We start from the raw sequence: 15,938 nt of genomic DNA, 5'->3' as shown, positions 1-15,938 counted from the left end.
ACCAAACTTTGCTTCTAGGCCAAATGGCTACATTTTAGTCTCGCTTGACTACACTATCTTATTTTAACAACCTGGAATGTTGCTGTGTTGGGTAAGATGAACTGACCTCAGGATTTTCAGTCTTCAGAACGAGGACAACTGTGATTGACGTTTTGGTTGTAAAACTGGGTCATGTGCTTTGATCTTACACAAGCAAGTCAATTATTAGTAATATTACAAAGTAAAAACTGCGTAGGTGTGCCTTACCTGCAGCATAAAAATCTAAACTAGTCTTATGTGACAATAACCGATAATAAATTATATAAAATATGTCTAAAGGCGTATGAAAGAAGATGCATTTATACTGTAGACTACGTTAATAAGCCTAAAAACGTGCAAGTAATCAGTTGCTGGCCCTAACTCTCGTGAGAACATACTGTTACTACTAAAAGAGCGAGTTGTTAATAGGGTCCCGCGAGATCTCTCCAAGTCCTTCGTGCCAGCGCTTCCTGGGATGTGTATTTTTTCGCGCAAGTTATTAAATCTGCTTTTTAGTTTAAACAGTTCTCGTAAAGAACTGACCCTGCTGTGTTCTTGGACCGGGTTTGCAGTAGGTAAGTCGCTTTGGATAAAAGCGTCTGCCAAATGCTTAAATGTAATGTAAATATATTTCTTTGGTTATAATTACTGCGTTCTTGTAACATACTTTTTAGTTATGACAGAAAATGGTCACAAAATAACTAAACGTTACGTTCTGTGTTTGCTGTACAATTTCTGCTAATAATTTCAATATAATATTATATAACATGTTAAATATCACAAACAAATGTGATATCGTGTTTTTGTTTGACACGGTCAGAATCGAGTCGTAAAAGGCGTGTGCTCAATATGACCACTAGATGGGGCTATAGACTTACACATTTAGCACTTAAACGCTTAATTTATGTTTCTGCTCATCAAACCTCAGGACGCTCTTAGCATTTCTATGGCTGATATTTCCTTCTCATATTAGATTTCATTACATTTTACCGTAATGTTTTTGAAAATACTCTGAAATGGAACATTTGTTGTGAGCTGATACAATTTAAATAGAAAATTAACCTAAAATTGCTTTCTTTTACTGGAATACATAGCTAGCTAAAATGTTTTTTTCTCCAATAACAGTAAACATCATTTTCCCAAGCAAAATGAACCATTGGGAGATTAGAGGCTTGCTCGGTGTAGCTTCTGTTCCATGCGCAATTTAATAATAACAAACTATATTTGTGAAGTTTTAGTTTTGTGCAGATGTTCTGATTCTGAACTGAGCAAGATAATATTGCTTTCGCCCTACATAATGTTGTGTCTGTGGACAAATATATAGATTAACTATATGAACAAACCAAATATAGAAGTAACACACTGACTAGATAATAAATAATAGATGCAACACGACGGTAAACAGTACAGAATATTAATACTAAGCAATGTTTTTTACTTTTTTTTTGGAAAAAAATAAGTAGTAAACATGTGGTTTTAGGAATGTTTCGTAGCTCAGAACACTACATACATAAATATTAAGATTTCATGTCATTGATTTTGAATGTGGTCATAAGATAAAGTAGTTTGGGCATACAAGTGTTTGTCTGTATTCATACATGATGACGGTACACACTATCATTGGGTTGGTGCATGTTTTACAGCTGTTTGTTTCTTCAGTCTTTGATCACAGACACTTGACCGCAGCTGTGAAGTATCCATGAACTCTCAAAGTAATGGAGGCCTGGTTCTGCTTCATTTCACCAGCTGGAAGGTGTTGATTGGACTTTTTTGGGAACCGAGCAAAAAACAGTTCGGCAAAAGCTGGTAAAGGCATCAGAAGATGGATGAATCGCCGGACAAACTGAGTGAAACCAGCTTTCACCACGATCGCATGTAACAGAAACAGACATGATTCATTTCCGTCCAACGATATGCAGTTCGCTTACTGTTTCAATGCGCGTAATCACGCAGAATCACTTTTTGTCTCCGCCGCAGAGGTAACACTTGCCATTCCAGCACGACTGGATATCAATCAAATTGTATCACTATGAATATTCTTGGCATTATTGTGTTAGAATTCACAGATACGCAGGTCGGCTCTAAATGCAATGTGCTTCTTTGTTAGAACTGCACCACACTGTGCTCCTGTATGCTGCTGTGAGTGAGATCTTCATTAGAAACCTTGAGCCCTTCACCAGGATCTGTGCCAGGTACTCGGTCTAACAGCCAAACATGTTGATAATTAAACCCCTGTAATCGAGAGGTGTTATCACAACAATTAACAGCAAAAATGTGAGGGTATGAGAGAGTGTCTCAGAATGTGTCGCTTTGTATGTATTTCCGTTTTTTTATTGGAATCAAAATATTATACAATTATGCTAATCGTTTAAAAATAAAAATAATAAACAGTTGAATGTTTCACAGGGTATAGCCAAAACAAGGCAACAGTCAAATCAGAATAGAAAACACAAGCCGAGCAAACAAAAATGAAAGTTGACAGAAACAACTATTAGCACACAAATGTTATTTGTTTAGCAATTTAAGTGTAATGGTGTTGTGTGTTTTTGTTTAAGTGTATATTTTCCAGATAAACAAAACATCTTGGGAGGAAAGGATCATTCCACGGCAAGAAAACATTTGTCTTCCGCTCTTTTTTTTCTTCTGAAAGCACATTTGTCTCTCTCCTACTTTCCCTAATTCTCCAGACATGTTCCACTCTTTCTCTTTTTCCTCTCTCCCTCCCCAAAGTTGGCTGCCTCTGCCCTCGTTCCTAGGCATCAGCCGAAGACCCAGCAAGGCCCCCATACACAATGAGCTTTAATTGGGTTAAGTTTGTCCGCCACAGATAACATTTCTCTTTCTGTGGAGAATAAAACAAATTGCTGGCACTAATGGCACTGTTTAATGTAGCTCTTTTTATTATGGATGGAGGAAATTAGGAGGAGACTCCCAACAGAGCACCAATGTCGTGGGAGTGAGTGCATTGTTGCAGCTCATCAGAAAAGCGTTTTTGCTGGAGCGCCGGCCTCCTTGCCTTCATTGCTCATCTCATTCTCGCTCCCTCCCTCTCCCTTTCGACGCCACTTTGAGTCACGGCCATGACAGCTACACTTATGCGTGTTATATGGTACACCATACCGTTGCACATTATGCCATGTGTGTCTGTTCTCTGTCCATTTTTTTATGGTTTAATGCCCTAAGTCCATAAAGATGGTGTTTCTTTGTGTAAGTCTGGGGCAAGAGCCAGTGAAAAGGGGGGGGGGCTTGTTATTGAGGTTTTGGCACAAGACCCAGTTAGGCCAAAGAGCCCAAAATTTGTTCTCCGTTGCTTACGTGAAGAGCTCTTCTTTTAAAGTCACACAATCTCACTGCAGCGAGCTAATGGGTTGTGTGGACAGATGCACACCCTGGCATTTAACACGCCAACACCTGAGAGTGTTTGGAAGACAATCAGCAGTAAAAATGTAATGTTCAATCTGGATTTTTATGGTGGATAATCAGGACTGATGAAGTAGAGGGTACATTAAAGTGCAGCCGAGCGGTCAGCCCCAATCTGCGTTCTTGCTCTGCACCTCTCCCCTGTGTGCCCGTGTGCAGCCGGATTCAGTGCCGCCGTCCAACGGCTGTCTGGGTCACTATAACAAACAAACGCGCAGTTTTATGTCCTATGCTGTCCTTATATGAAACTCCAGAATGGAGAAAGGACAATGAATGCTGCTGGATGACATCATTTCTATAATCTTACATTTTGCTGATATACGTGTAGAGGCTGTAAAATTTTGCCACGAGCTTCTGGCAGCACTCTTCTGGGTTTTTTCACCGCTTTCATTATACCAGGCAGGTGCCTCTTAAACTGCCACACGTCAGTGTCCCGAAAGCAAAATTTGAATCGAAAGAAGCTAATAAAACAGTACATTTTTTGGCTCTGCCTGATGTCCATTAGCTCGAGGTGAATGTGTATTTTAAGTCTTGTTCTGTAGCCTGGTTGACTAAATGAAATCAGAAGCCTTTGCTTCCCCTCGTCCTCGTGCCCTTTTATGCGTGATGCTCCTGCACTTTGTTAACGAGACGAAAGAGTGTTGGCTTTGCAGTATTTAAATCAGTTATGTCTAATTATTTCATACAAAAATAGGCTATCTAGGACAAAGCCAATGAGATGTAACATTGTCTGTGGAAGGGGGACCTGGCGGAGTTGGCGTGAGTTCAGCTGAACAGAACAGAACAGAGAGAATACGCTGTAGGCAACATAAATATAACATGAACTCTCTGGGCCTGTGACAGTGCGATCGGGGAGTGTTTAAGAGCGCTTTTTGGGAGCTACATCGTCCAATAGACGGTTGTCACACGAGAAAAGCACACCTATGTGCGGAGGGAGCGGAGATGAGAAAGGACAAAACGCTGTTAGGTTCTTGCTAAATCTTAAATAATTGTTGCATGAATAATTTAAACGCGTCGATCTACAAGCATCCCTGCTGCGTTAAGAAAAGGCGTTTCGAGGCTATTTTAAATAAGCTGTGAAAATGCGTCCTTACAATGTCCATTTAAACATCTGAGATGCAACAACTACATTTACACATTTCATTTCAGATTTGTATCAAACTCATTTAAATAGTAGCAATTTTTCAAATCGCTGAAAACCATCCAAGCGCAAAGGAAATGTTTGCCACTCATTAAAATCTTCCTAAAATAGAAGCGGTGTCAGTTCCGAACAGGACCAGCACATTTGCAGTTCGCACCTCTTTTTCTCCAGCGTCTTAATTAATTTCATCCACATGTCTTGTAAGTCTTATTCTAAACTGTTCATTGTTGCAAAAGAAAAATGCAAATCCTTAGAAAGATGACAGAGGGTGTAATCGCTTGCTATGTGATTTCACAATGCCACTCTTTCAGACCATTCAAGTCTCGGCTGTCCTTGACCCTTAAGGAGCTTGTAATGTGGGCTATTTTCCTCCTTTGAATTTATCCGAGAAAAGGGGACCACTGTGGTGAGCTTTCGCCCCTTCGTGCCAGCGGCCTCTCTCTATGGGATGCAAGAAACGCGTTTAAAAGCGGTCTCCAGGCGCGCGCTCATTTCAGGGGGAGTTCAGACGAGACAAGAGGGGCCCCGGTCCTCCGCAGGGGGTCAATTTTAAAGGCCGCTCCGTGACTCGACGGGGTGCCTGGCTCAATCTGCAGGACATCCCGCTGACCAAGACAGGGAGCCCACCGTCCATGACAACGGCCGAGCAGCTCCGACGCACCGCGCGTGAGAATAGAGAACAAAGCGCGCGTGTGATTTTGACCATTTCTTTGGTTGATTTTTGCCAGAAACGAGCCTGTTTCTAGGATTGGACTACATGCAGACGGCCAGACAGACGCTGCGGGGACTGTAAATGCTATCGAAAAGGCCTGATGTAGCCAAGTACGCAACAAGCATCCGAGATAAATGTTTTTTAAGCAAACTAAAATCATATTCCGTAATAACAATAATCAATTAAACTACGCATTTCATCATATATATATATATATATTTATCAAACAAGATTGTTGTGCACAACACATATTTCCCATAATAATAAAATTGTTTCTCAAGCATGCAGTTTCCCGAATCAGGCATCATTACGTTGGCTATATTTTAGAACATATTTTATTTTCCAAACTGAGGCGATCCTTTAATCCCAGCCGTTATTATTTTACTCGAAAATAAACTTCAAATTCAATATTTACCGCCTGGCGTATCGAAAAGAAGACGCAACCAAAATATCCCAAATCAGAGGTAAATGCTAAAACCCCAAAATACTCGTATTGTCATAGTATCCATTCAACAGTTAAACGCTGGAGTGAACCCAAGATGATGGCACCGGTACAAGAAGTAAAGAGGGCAAGGACCGTAAAAAACCTTGAATCCAGTCCGTCTTTTTTCTTGCACGCTGCAGAGTTTCCTCGAAGCTCCGCGTTTTGGCCCCGATCCGTGCTCCAAGTTAAGCTGTAGTTTCCATGGCTGACCATGGTTTGGTGCTGTTGGCTCTCTCTGTCTGCTCAACCCAGGCTGTGCGGAGCTCCCTGCGGGATCAGAGCGCTCCCCCGCCGGGACCCTACTCTCACATCCTCCTGCTGGGACACGGCTACATTTCCAGCCAAGCCTGGCTTTATTATGTGTGTCTGCGCTGCAGCCCCGCCAGCAGTCGGATCGGGAGGCGGAGGGAAGACCAGAGTCAGGACAAAGAAAAAGGCAGAGAGAGGCTAGCGACTAGAAATATATACGGCTTTTAGGACGTAAAGGGGATATAAACAAGAAGAAAAAAATCCCCGCAGGTAAAAAACATGCTGCGTAAAATGGCATTGAGAGTGCCACCTTCCGAAAAATAAGAGCGCAAAGGAGGGCGGTTCGGCGTTCGGGATCAGAAACGAAAAAAGACAGTTCCGACAACTACAAAAACAGAATCTCAAGAGGAACGCGAGGAAGAAAAACATTAAAGCAAATCCTAAACATTGATCACATTGTCGGGAAGTATCGCCACCGATCAGGTGTGAATGCTGTAATTTGGGCACGCTGCGCTTCTTGAAACTCTGAGTGTGCGCCCGCTCCACCGTCACGGAGGAACAAAAGAGCGTTCGCGTTTTGAGCACGGGAAAACGCACAAGTTATTCGTTAAATCCACAGGTTGAGTCGCGCGACTGGAGAAGTTCAATCATTGGAATATCCGGGCGCTGCGTCTCGTACCATTGCTCTACTCTCTCTTCCTTTGAATGCTTTAGGACTATCGAGACCGAAGTTGCCGCATTGCAACAGGCAAAGTAAAGAAATCTCAGAAGTATCAGCGCGTAACCTGCACTTGTTTATCGGAGAGGACAAGATACGCATTAAAAGAAGCAAAATATCGCCGTTAAGACGGAGATGTCTAGACGCAAGCAGGCCAAACCGCGCTCCGTTAAAGGTAAGCTTTTTTTATGGATACAACTCACATGACCAATGAGAATTCATGGGTAAAACTGGCGGGGATTGTGAAATTTGTCGTTTTAATGCCTTTGCGTTGAATAGTGAAATTTTATTCAGAAATATAAATCGCCACTTTTGACGTGGGAACGTAGTTATGGATTTAAACTCTTTATTTTGATTCCAGGTGTCTTCAGTTTTTGAGGTTGGCAGCTTAAGTTACCTTTATAGTAAAGATGCCGCATTTACCTGAAATTATAAATAATACCTCAGTTTACTTTAGGCCTGTTGTTTCTTATTTCATCAGTTTAGTTAGAAAATATTTTAAATATTGAAATGTTGTTACAATTTTATCATGAAACACTAAGGACATTTAAACAAGTATGCCACTTTCTGTCCTTTTTGTTAATATTTTAATGTAGTACATTTTAGACACCCCTCCAAATTTCTTCTGTAGCATCATTTCGAATGAAATATATGTCATATATGTCTCTATGGTGTTGTTTCATCTGTGCTGTGTATTGTGTTAAGGTCTGGTTGTGAGTTTTGACATGACAGAGTCAGTCACACATAGACCCGTCTCATTCACGCCCCTCCTACAAGACTGAATACTCATAGGCAGGTGAATTTAGGACCAATAAAGGCCTGCTGCTATTTTGTCACGTCCATCAACAATGTGCAGCAAATATTGTGCTGCTGGTCGAGATATCACTTGGCACCCTCACCCCAATAGAAACCAGATGGGCTTTCGGGTGGCCATGTGGCCCCTATTAGTACCCCCTCCCCCAAATAATAACCAGTTTTTAGTTTTAATTAACGGCCACAATCGCAGAGGTTTATTCGAGGGCAAAAATGGCCGTAGGTTTACGTGAAGTGTAAATGGCTATTTGTGGCCGTTGAACTGAAAATTTACCATTTGAACAATCATGCCTCAGTAATTATTATCGCAGATATTTAACATTGGCAGAACCTGCTGGGTACAAATCAATTCTAAACAATGTTGTTGAGTTGTTTTCTAGGGAGACACAGCAGTCTATTCATGCTTGTAATCAATAGCTGGTTGTGATGATGTGATTTTAGTATTTACATGTGCAGAGGGATAGGAAAATGTTATATTTTAATACACATTGTTTTTGCATAACATTTTTCATGAAAATCTGAAAAGGCATTTTTAATTGTAAAAATGGCATTGCATCATTCGCAGTACTGCAGTTTTTATAGCGCATGCATTCGCCTTCTGCAGCACGGGGGTTTGGGAGTAAACAGTGATTGTATTGACTCAGCGATGCACGTCAATCAGAGGCCAATTAAATATGTAACCAAGGCTCGCTCTGTCCCTATCTCAGCCCAGCACCTTTAGCTTTGATTTGTATGCTTGGAGATATCAGGGGCACCAACAGTATGTCTGAGTACAGGACTGTGCACAACATCATTTGTGTTTTTTTAATGTCATGGTATCTTGTGTATTAGGTTGCTCATCCAGAGGTTAAGCTTGTTTGTCATTTTCTACGTTGATATGTTCAAATCTGCCTTTGTAGCAAACATGTCCAGAAGTAACACATTGGGAGGTTCCTCAAGAAACCGTGCCCATCACATTAGACCAGGGATTATTTTTCAGTAAAGCAAGTCATGCACTCACATCACATTACATTAGGAACTGTGATTGCCAGCGTTTCTCACGAGAGAGAGAGAGAGAGAGAGAGAGAGGGAGAGATTATTTCGAAAGGAAAAAGACAGTCAGTGTTCATCCGAGGGGAAGAGGGAGCTGCGCTTATCAAAATATTATTTCTCTCAATTAATCCCTTTTTAATGTGTGTCTATGCACTGAGTGTTCGGCCGTGGCATTCCTGCTTCATATCTCCACCGTCCCCATGAGTGTTTCATGCATTATGTAGCGATGATTATTACTTAATTACACATTAATAAATCCCCTTCATTTGCAGGACATTAAGAGGGAGATGAATGCACGCGACAGGACGGGAGACAGCGAAGGCACTTATTTCAGTTTTTTCAGTGTTGTTTACAGTCAAAAATCAAATGGGACCTTTAACTCTACAAAAGAGAGAAAACATTTGAGTAATGCTTGTCAGACCCTTGTTGAAAAAAATGTAATGGCATTCAACCCACCCCCCCCACACGAAGATAAGGGTTTTTTTTGTATGTGGGCATATGGATATGGAGTTTGTTGTTGTATCACTCAGTGTTGAAATGTCTTTTAGGAATGCATTTAGCTCTTCCCGCAGAATATGTATTCTTCAGCAAAGGCTTGGACAGGGAATTGCATAATTACTTACTGTTTTGAATGTAAATTTTAAGATATGCTTTTGAGCAACGGAGGGACTGTGAAACGAATAAGACTTTCATATATATATTTTCACTGTTGTTGTTTTTAAGAGCGAATAAGCCATTAAAAAAGGTAATTTAAGAGAGAAACTGACAGGTGTGTTTCTGAGTAATATTGCATCTCTGATTTTCTTATGCGAGACTTCAAGATGTGTGTTTCTCTGTCTTTAAAGAAAGCCGTGCCGATCTGATTTTCAATCAGAGTTTTTCTTTTCTGTGATTTCAGGGGTATTGTTTGAAAAACTAAGATTATGCTGTGTTTTATTTTTTGGGGGGTGAAACTATGTTACACATCAGAGGAAAAGCGAAGGAGTCAGTGACTCTATAATGTGCTGTCATATAACAGCATGCAGATCTTTTTTCTGGCTACTGTAGACATATGTGTGTGTTTGTTTGTATCGGTGTAGATCTCATCTTTTTGGTTTTCTTCCTTTCTGGCACCATCTGGTTTTAACATTAAATGGCTCTTTTGTTGTCACCTTGGCTTTTGGCAACCGTGCCGAAGTTTCATTGGTCAGTGGGTTGTTGTAAAATGCTGAAGTGAGTTACCATAGGGCTGGAGAGAGCCACAAATGAAGAGATCAGAGAACGAGAATCCCTGTTAGAATTCTTTTGCTTTTACATTTGTGACCCTTGATCACAAAACCAGTCTTAAGTAGCACGGGAACTTTTTTAGTAAAAGCCAAAAATACATTGTGTGGGTCAAAATTATCGATTTTTCTTTTATGCCCAAAATCATTAGGATATTAAGTAAAGATCATGTTTCATGAAGATATTTTGTAAATTTCTTACCTTAAATATATAAAAACTTTATTTTTGTGAGTGGATGGTCTGCCACAGTGTCCCTGATTAACAATTTCAAAGGCGATTTTCTCAATATTTTGATTTTTTTGCACTCTCAGATTCCTGAGTTTTAAACAGTTGTATCTCGCAGATATTGTCCTATTCTAACAACTCATACATCAATAGAAATCTTATTTATTCAGCTTTCAGATTATGTAAAAATCTCAATTTCGAAAAATTGACACATAAGACTGGTTTTGTTGTCCAGGGTCACATTTGTGTTTCTCGTTTTGTGAATTGATTTTTGTAAGATGTCATTTTTTGGTGGCTTAATCACTCTGTTGCATCTGTTGCACATTTACGACTGATGGTTCATTGAGAATTATTTTAAGTCAATATTTCCATTAATGTTTGTGTTTAATTTTAAGAAGAAAACAAATTTGTTTTTTTACATTTCTGTGATTAACAAATTACTTTATAATTTTGCTTAATGTTGTATTTTTTTAGCTGATCTATTTATTATGAATTTGAATTTATAATGATTTGAGAATGAATGTGGAAAGTGTTTTATTTAGTGGCTTTGTGCTTGTTAATGGGTGTGATTTTTGAGGTAATGGCAGATGAACCACAAAATTGATTTTTATGCTCTTTCTTTTTTGTTTTTATTGACTTCACAGCGTGAACAATTAGTTAAATAACTCAAAGTATTTCATCAGGACCAGGAAAAAATGTAATTGCGCACAGTTTGACAGCAGTCGAGGTCTTTTTAAATAGCTTTCTGTTTCTGAGTGTTGGTGTGACTGATATTGTGATGTTAGGGAGACCTTTTTTATTTACCGTGTGTTTTCGTTTTTGTCTTGACATTTTCTCGACACATTTTAGGGAAATCGGTCCATTTTCTTTTAACATAACTAATGGACCTTCACTTGCATTATAGCCACGAACAATAAATCTGCTTTCTAGTCAGTGAGATTAAGGTGCATTCTAATTCTAGACAGCATTTGATTGGATGGACAAACTGTATAGTGCAAGATAAGTCATCTGTGTTTTTGCTCCCCATTCCCAATTTTTAATTTCCGTTTCAAGAATAGCGCAGGTTTATTTAAAAAAGCAAAAACATACCCTGTCCCTCCCTGCACTGACCCCTGTTGGTGTGGAGAGATCATAGCGTAATTCCTCATCTCTGTGATGGGGGTACGTTGAGGGGGAAAAAGAGGGCGGGTTTGGATGTGGGTTTCTCCCTGTTGGCCGGTGTGCCTGCCAATGACAACTCCTTATCAGCAGCCTGCCTGCTAGTTTTGTGGGGAAGAATCTGTCTTAATGTAAGAGCTCAGTTGTAGGCTCTGCCATTGTACCGGCTTAGCCACACGCTTTATCAGAAGGCCTGGGCTCAGTGGCCCGGAACCGGCACTCGCTGCGGACCCGCTCAGGACCCTCTCCATGCCACGCTTCACTTCTAAAGAGAAGGCGTCGCTCCGACGACTGCTGTTATTAATTCTGTTTGTGCGGTTGCCCCCCCTTTTCCTTCTCAACCATGCCTGCCAGCCGATGCTCCCCTGTCAGGCCTTCCCGGAGGAGCACGGCTGTTCTAAGATGCTGCGCTCTGGAACCCGGATTGGGCTGCTGCAGAGGGCAGATTAAAACGTGCTGGAACAACGCGCAGAGAAAGAGTCTCTCAAAGCTGCTCATACCCATGTAGATTAAACATGGCAGCCATTTTCACCCAGTCCGTCGAGAGTGCCGAGGGCTTTTGTCCATGCCGTTTAGCAAGCGCATTGTAGTTTAAGCATTTGTGTGCGTCTTGAAAGTATTCGTTCACATTTTGAAAATATCATTTGGTGACCTAGAATTGAGTGCAGTACCGCAAGCTTGGTTTTATCATTTAGACCCGTCACACAGCCTATCTTCGTGTCTTTTGAGGTGGTAGTGGATTACATCAAAAGTTAGAAATGTGTGTGCGCGCGCGTAATCAACTTTTCCTGTAATTCTGAGAAGTGTGAGCGCATATCAGATGAAGTCTTTTTATGGACAAGTTTCTGATATTCAAAGATGCATTAAAGATCCTCTTCTTTTCCCTCCCTCCCTCCTCTCCTCTCTCCCATCCTCTCCTCTCCGGGTGGCTGCTCTACGACCCTGCCCTGTCTCGCTGGGCTGTACATTAAACATAAGGAAAGGGGGCAATTAAGCCCACTCTCTACACCTGGCTGCTGCATATATTTATTGGGCAGTCTCCCTGCTGGACAGGCTTGGGCCCTGGCCTGAGGTTTTTGGGGGTGGTGATGAAGTGCTGCGGAGGTCATTAATGAGTAGAGCTGGTGCTGGTTTGACCCCTGCTGCACCCCCCTAGAGTCCCCTCTGACCCCTCACCAGGTCATCATCTCTCCAATGGCTTGAGTCTTCAGGGGGCCTTCCAAGGACTGATATAGCTGGAGGTCCTCTCTGTGTTTGTGTGTACGGATGCATCTTTGAGCGTGTGCCCACGCACATAGAAATCGCCTAAGCGTTTGTGGCTCCTATTCTCTTAAGAGCTGAACCTATCGATTTCAGAAGACCTAAAAAAAGTTTACTACCAGCAAGAACAAAACCAGTAAAACAGAGATAAGAAAGAGTTGAGCCGCCTTGCCCTTTCTGACACGGATTGAGCTTGACTCCGTAAAACGAAACTTTTGAGTAATTTAAAGAGTTCAGCGATGTCAGGAGGTCTGGCATACCTACATCAGAATTTCATTGAGGGATAAAGACATGTAGTTGATTAGGCAGAATAGTAAACGTAAACACCACGGTTCGCTTGTCAATTAAAGTAATGGTTTGTAAGAAAACTGACACGACCCATAACCAGCCATGAGTTATTTCAAACGCCTCATTTCGCCGTGCTCTTTTATCACTGACAGATTATTTGCCTTTAGACAGACCACTGCTCTTTGTGTTGGGTTAGTAATGCCTTCGTAAATTGATTTTAAGGCGTGAAGCTTCCCCGTGTTATCCTGAGGCAAATCTAAACCGTAGCACAGAAGCCTTTTTTGACTTGCGCTGAATTAGCCCCTCATTGTAAAAGGCCCTCCGTTCTGCTAACCCACCTGACGTCAGAGAAAGACGAGCCCTTGATCCTGGAGTCGGTCTTGTTTTCCTTATTTTTCTTCATTTAATTCGCCGTCAAACAGCTAGTTCCCCCCGCCCGAAACGCTGAGGATAATAACCCGTGCAAACAGCGGGACTATACTGAAGAAACAATTAAACTCGCTCTTCGTTTCAAAGTGCTTGCACACACACGTTCACAAAGGGGGAAGAAGGAGATGTGAAAAAGAAAATGAGCGGAATAATGACATTTACAAAATAGCCGCTCATTGGATGTGCTCATTTGTTGGTTAAAAGTCAGGTTTTCCATTGTGTGCAGTTCATTTAGCATGTGTGCTTTTTTGGAGGGCTGCTCCTGTATTCAAGAAGCTCCCAGAGGAACTGAATGAGGCAAAGAGTGATTATTACTCTCTCCTCATCGGCTTTTCTCTCTGTGTGTACCTGAACTCACCTCTCACTTTCCTGTCAGAATGTACAAGCGTATGAAGTCTTTGTGCTGAAACTTTGAAAACTCAGAAACGTTTAACATCTTGACAATCTTTAGGTGTGTTAAAGTGATAGTTCACCCAAAAATGAAAATTCTGTCATCATTTACTCACCATCTTGTGTGAGTAAATAATGAAAGAATTTTTATTTTTGGGTGAACTCACCTTAATTTGCTTATATTTGAAGAGTTCATTTGCAAAACAGATAACAACAATCATGTTTTTAATGTGTTTTTTATTGTGTTATAGTTTTAGTAGGCTTTGGATGAAAATGATCTGTTTTTGCGAATGAAATATTCTTTTTTTTTCTTTTTTTTGAAACTGTGTTTGGCAACATTAGGGATGAAGGATATTTAGGAGATGGGAAGTTTATATATGGACTATTCTTCAACTTAAAAATTCCCTTTGGTGGCTTAATGTAAAGTGTGATATATGAAACAGCGCAAAATAATGGTTCTTTGTCCTGTTGGTTGTCCTGTGTGCCCTTATATATATTTGAAAATATATAGAACGGTATCTTGTTAATATATTGAATAACACATACTGAATGATGTGTTTCATATATGTGCACTTGGTTCCAAATGTATTATTTAATATACAGCATTATATTCTCCAGTATATTCCCATATCTTTTTGTTTCGGTTTGGTGGTTTGGTTGTGTAACTTTGTTCCACTCGCACACACAACAGTACTGCAGTGGTGGTGAGTCACTTTTGTCTGCTTTCTGTTGCTTTTTGCTGTCAAAACAACACTTTGTAAATGATGGGGTGCTAGGTTTATAAACTATAATCTAAATGTTGACATTGCTTATAATATAGCACTGAAAAGTGGGGTGGGGAGATTGGCGTAAAGATTACCAATATAAATGTTAAATTATCTTAAAAATGTTGCTGACCCAACTGATGTAGAGAGACAGGAACGTTTTTAGGTTTTATGTTCACGTTGGGCCAACAGGGAACGTTACGGTGCTTGTCTGGTAGCTTTGTGTTGTTGTGTCATGAGAGGCGACTCCGGCCACATTTGTGGAGGTGTTTGGAGGCTAATTCACCTCTGACGATAGGTGTTCTGCATTTCAACACGAGCGACGTGTGGGTGTGTGTTAGAGCACTGCCAGAGAGACAGAATTGACTCCAAACTGTGTCAAAACACTCACCACATCCAAACCGCATCAGTTAACCTTATGTTATATCTCGTCGGCTTAGTCCCCAGGTAAAGTTCTCCATGTTACAGCCACAGCGTGTATTTAATCATCCATCTGCCGGTCCTTAGACACGTGTGTATGGTTGTGTGCTCGAGTGTGTGCGTGTATGTGAGCTGCTCTGATAGCTTTGTGTCTGTGTTTTTTTGGTGTAGCCTGGTTGGAGATCATGGGAAGGGGTCTCTTTCAGCCTCCCGCACAAAAAAATCCAGGCCAGAGAGAGGTGCACAGAAATTATTAACCATCCCCACACGCGCACACACCCTCTCAATTCTTTTTTATTCTCTCTTTCCTGCTCCGCTTCTCTAGCCTAATAAATGCTTCATGTCACCATCAAACAGGGCTTGACTTGCTCCAGGAGAGGCAGAGAGACGTAGAGGAAAGAAAGAGAATTTTAGATGGCGGGGTGTGGGGGTTGTGTACTGTTAGGCCTTGGTGTTGATGGATGGACAGGTGGATGGATGGATAGATGGACGGATGTTAAAAATGTAGAGTTTTGGCTTGTTCTGTAGTGACAGGCTGTCCGATGTCTGATCATTAAACTCGTTCTCTCACACATACAGGTTGCTAACAGTTGCGCACACGCACACGCACACGCAAAACCCATAACGCCATAATATCGGCAGGCAAAGTGTATAATGCAATACTTGTACACTTTGGTACTAGAATAATAAGTCTGTGATCGTTAGGTAGACTTTAGGCCAAGTATGTCTGAGGTATGATAGAGGAAGACCCCTGTGACTGCAGGTAAGCCCCCCAAGAAGCAAAGACTTGCCTTCTATATCTTGTGGTCACATTCTGTAATAAGGGTCGCTGTACGAGCGGCTTGAGTTCATTTAATAAGAACCCCTCCCATAAAATCCCTGTACACAAACAAATTCGTGCAGACACGGTCTCCGGCGGGCAAAACAAACAGTGGAAGGGTCTCGGAAGGAGCGTGATTGCAGAGTTAATCTGTCCTCTAGTGATGCAGGCCGGCCGCAAAGCTCCTTCAGAGAGGGACACATTGTAATGCCTAATCAAGTCTGTATCAAACTAAATAATGCTGTAGCGTGAAATTGGAAGCCGAAGTCAAAAAGCACTCCCCAGCCTGTACTACAGGATAAGGCAATTAAGACTCTCTCTCTCAGTCAGGCTG

General features: G+C 41.3%; 1 protein-coding gene across 2 annotated transcripts in view; it reads left to right on the top strand.

Moving 5' to 3' along the window:
• Nucleotides 1-5,993: 5,993 nt before the first annotated feature.
• The window catches only part of znf423 (zinc finger protein 423), a 144,314-nt gene continuing 134,369 nt past the window's right edge, over nt 5,994-15,938 (top strand). The window contains exon 1 of one of the 2 annotated variants that reach the window (XM_057347487.1): nt 5,994-6,917. In XM_057347487.1, coding sequence (XP_057203470.1) covers nt 6,878-6,917 — 40 coding nt within the window. In that variant the 5' untranslated portion in view covers nt 5,994-6,877. The remainder of the gene's footprint in view (nt 6,918-15,938) is intronic. The other variant, XM_057347488.1, reaches the window with a different exon arrangement.

This window comes from Triplophysa rosa, linkage group LG12 (genome assembly GCF_024868665.1).
Source record: "Triplophysa rosa linkage group LG12, Trosa_1v2, whole genome shotgun sequence".
Lineage (NCBI taxonomy): Eukaryota > Metazoa > Chordata > Actinopteri > Cypriniformes > Nemacheilidae > Triplophysa > Triplophysa rosa.
This window is presented reverse-complemented; position numbering and strand designations above follow the sequence as displayed.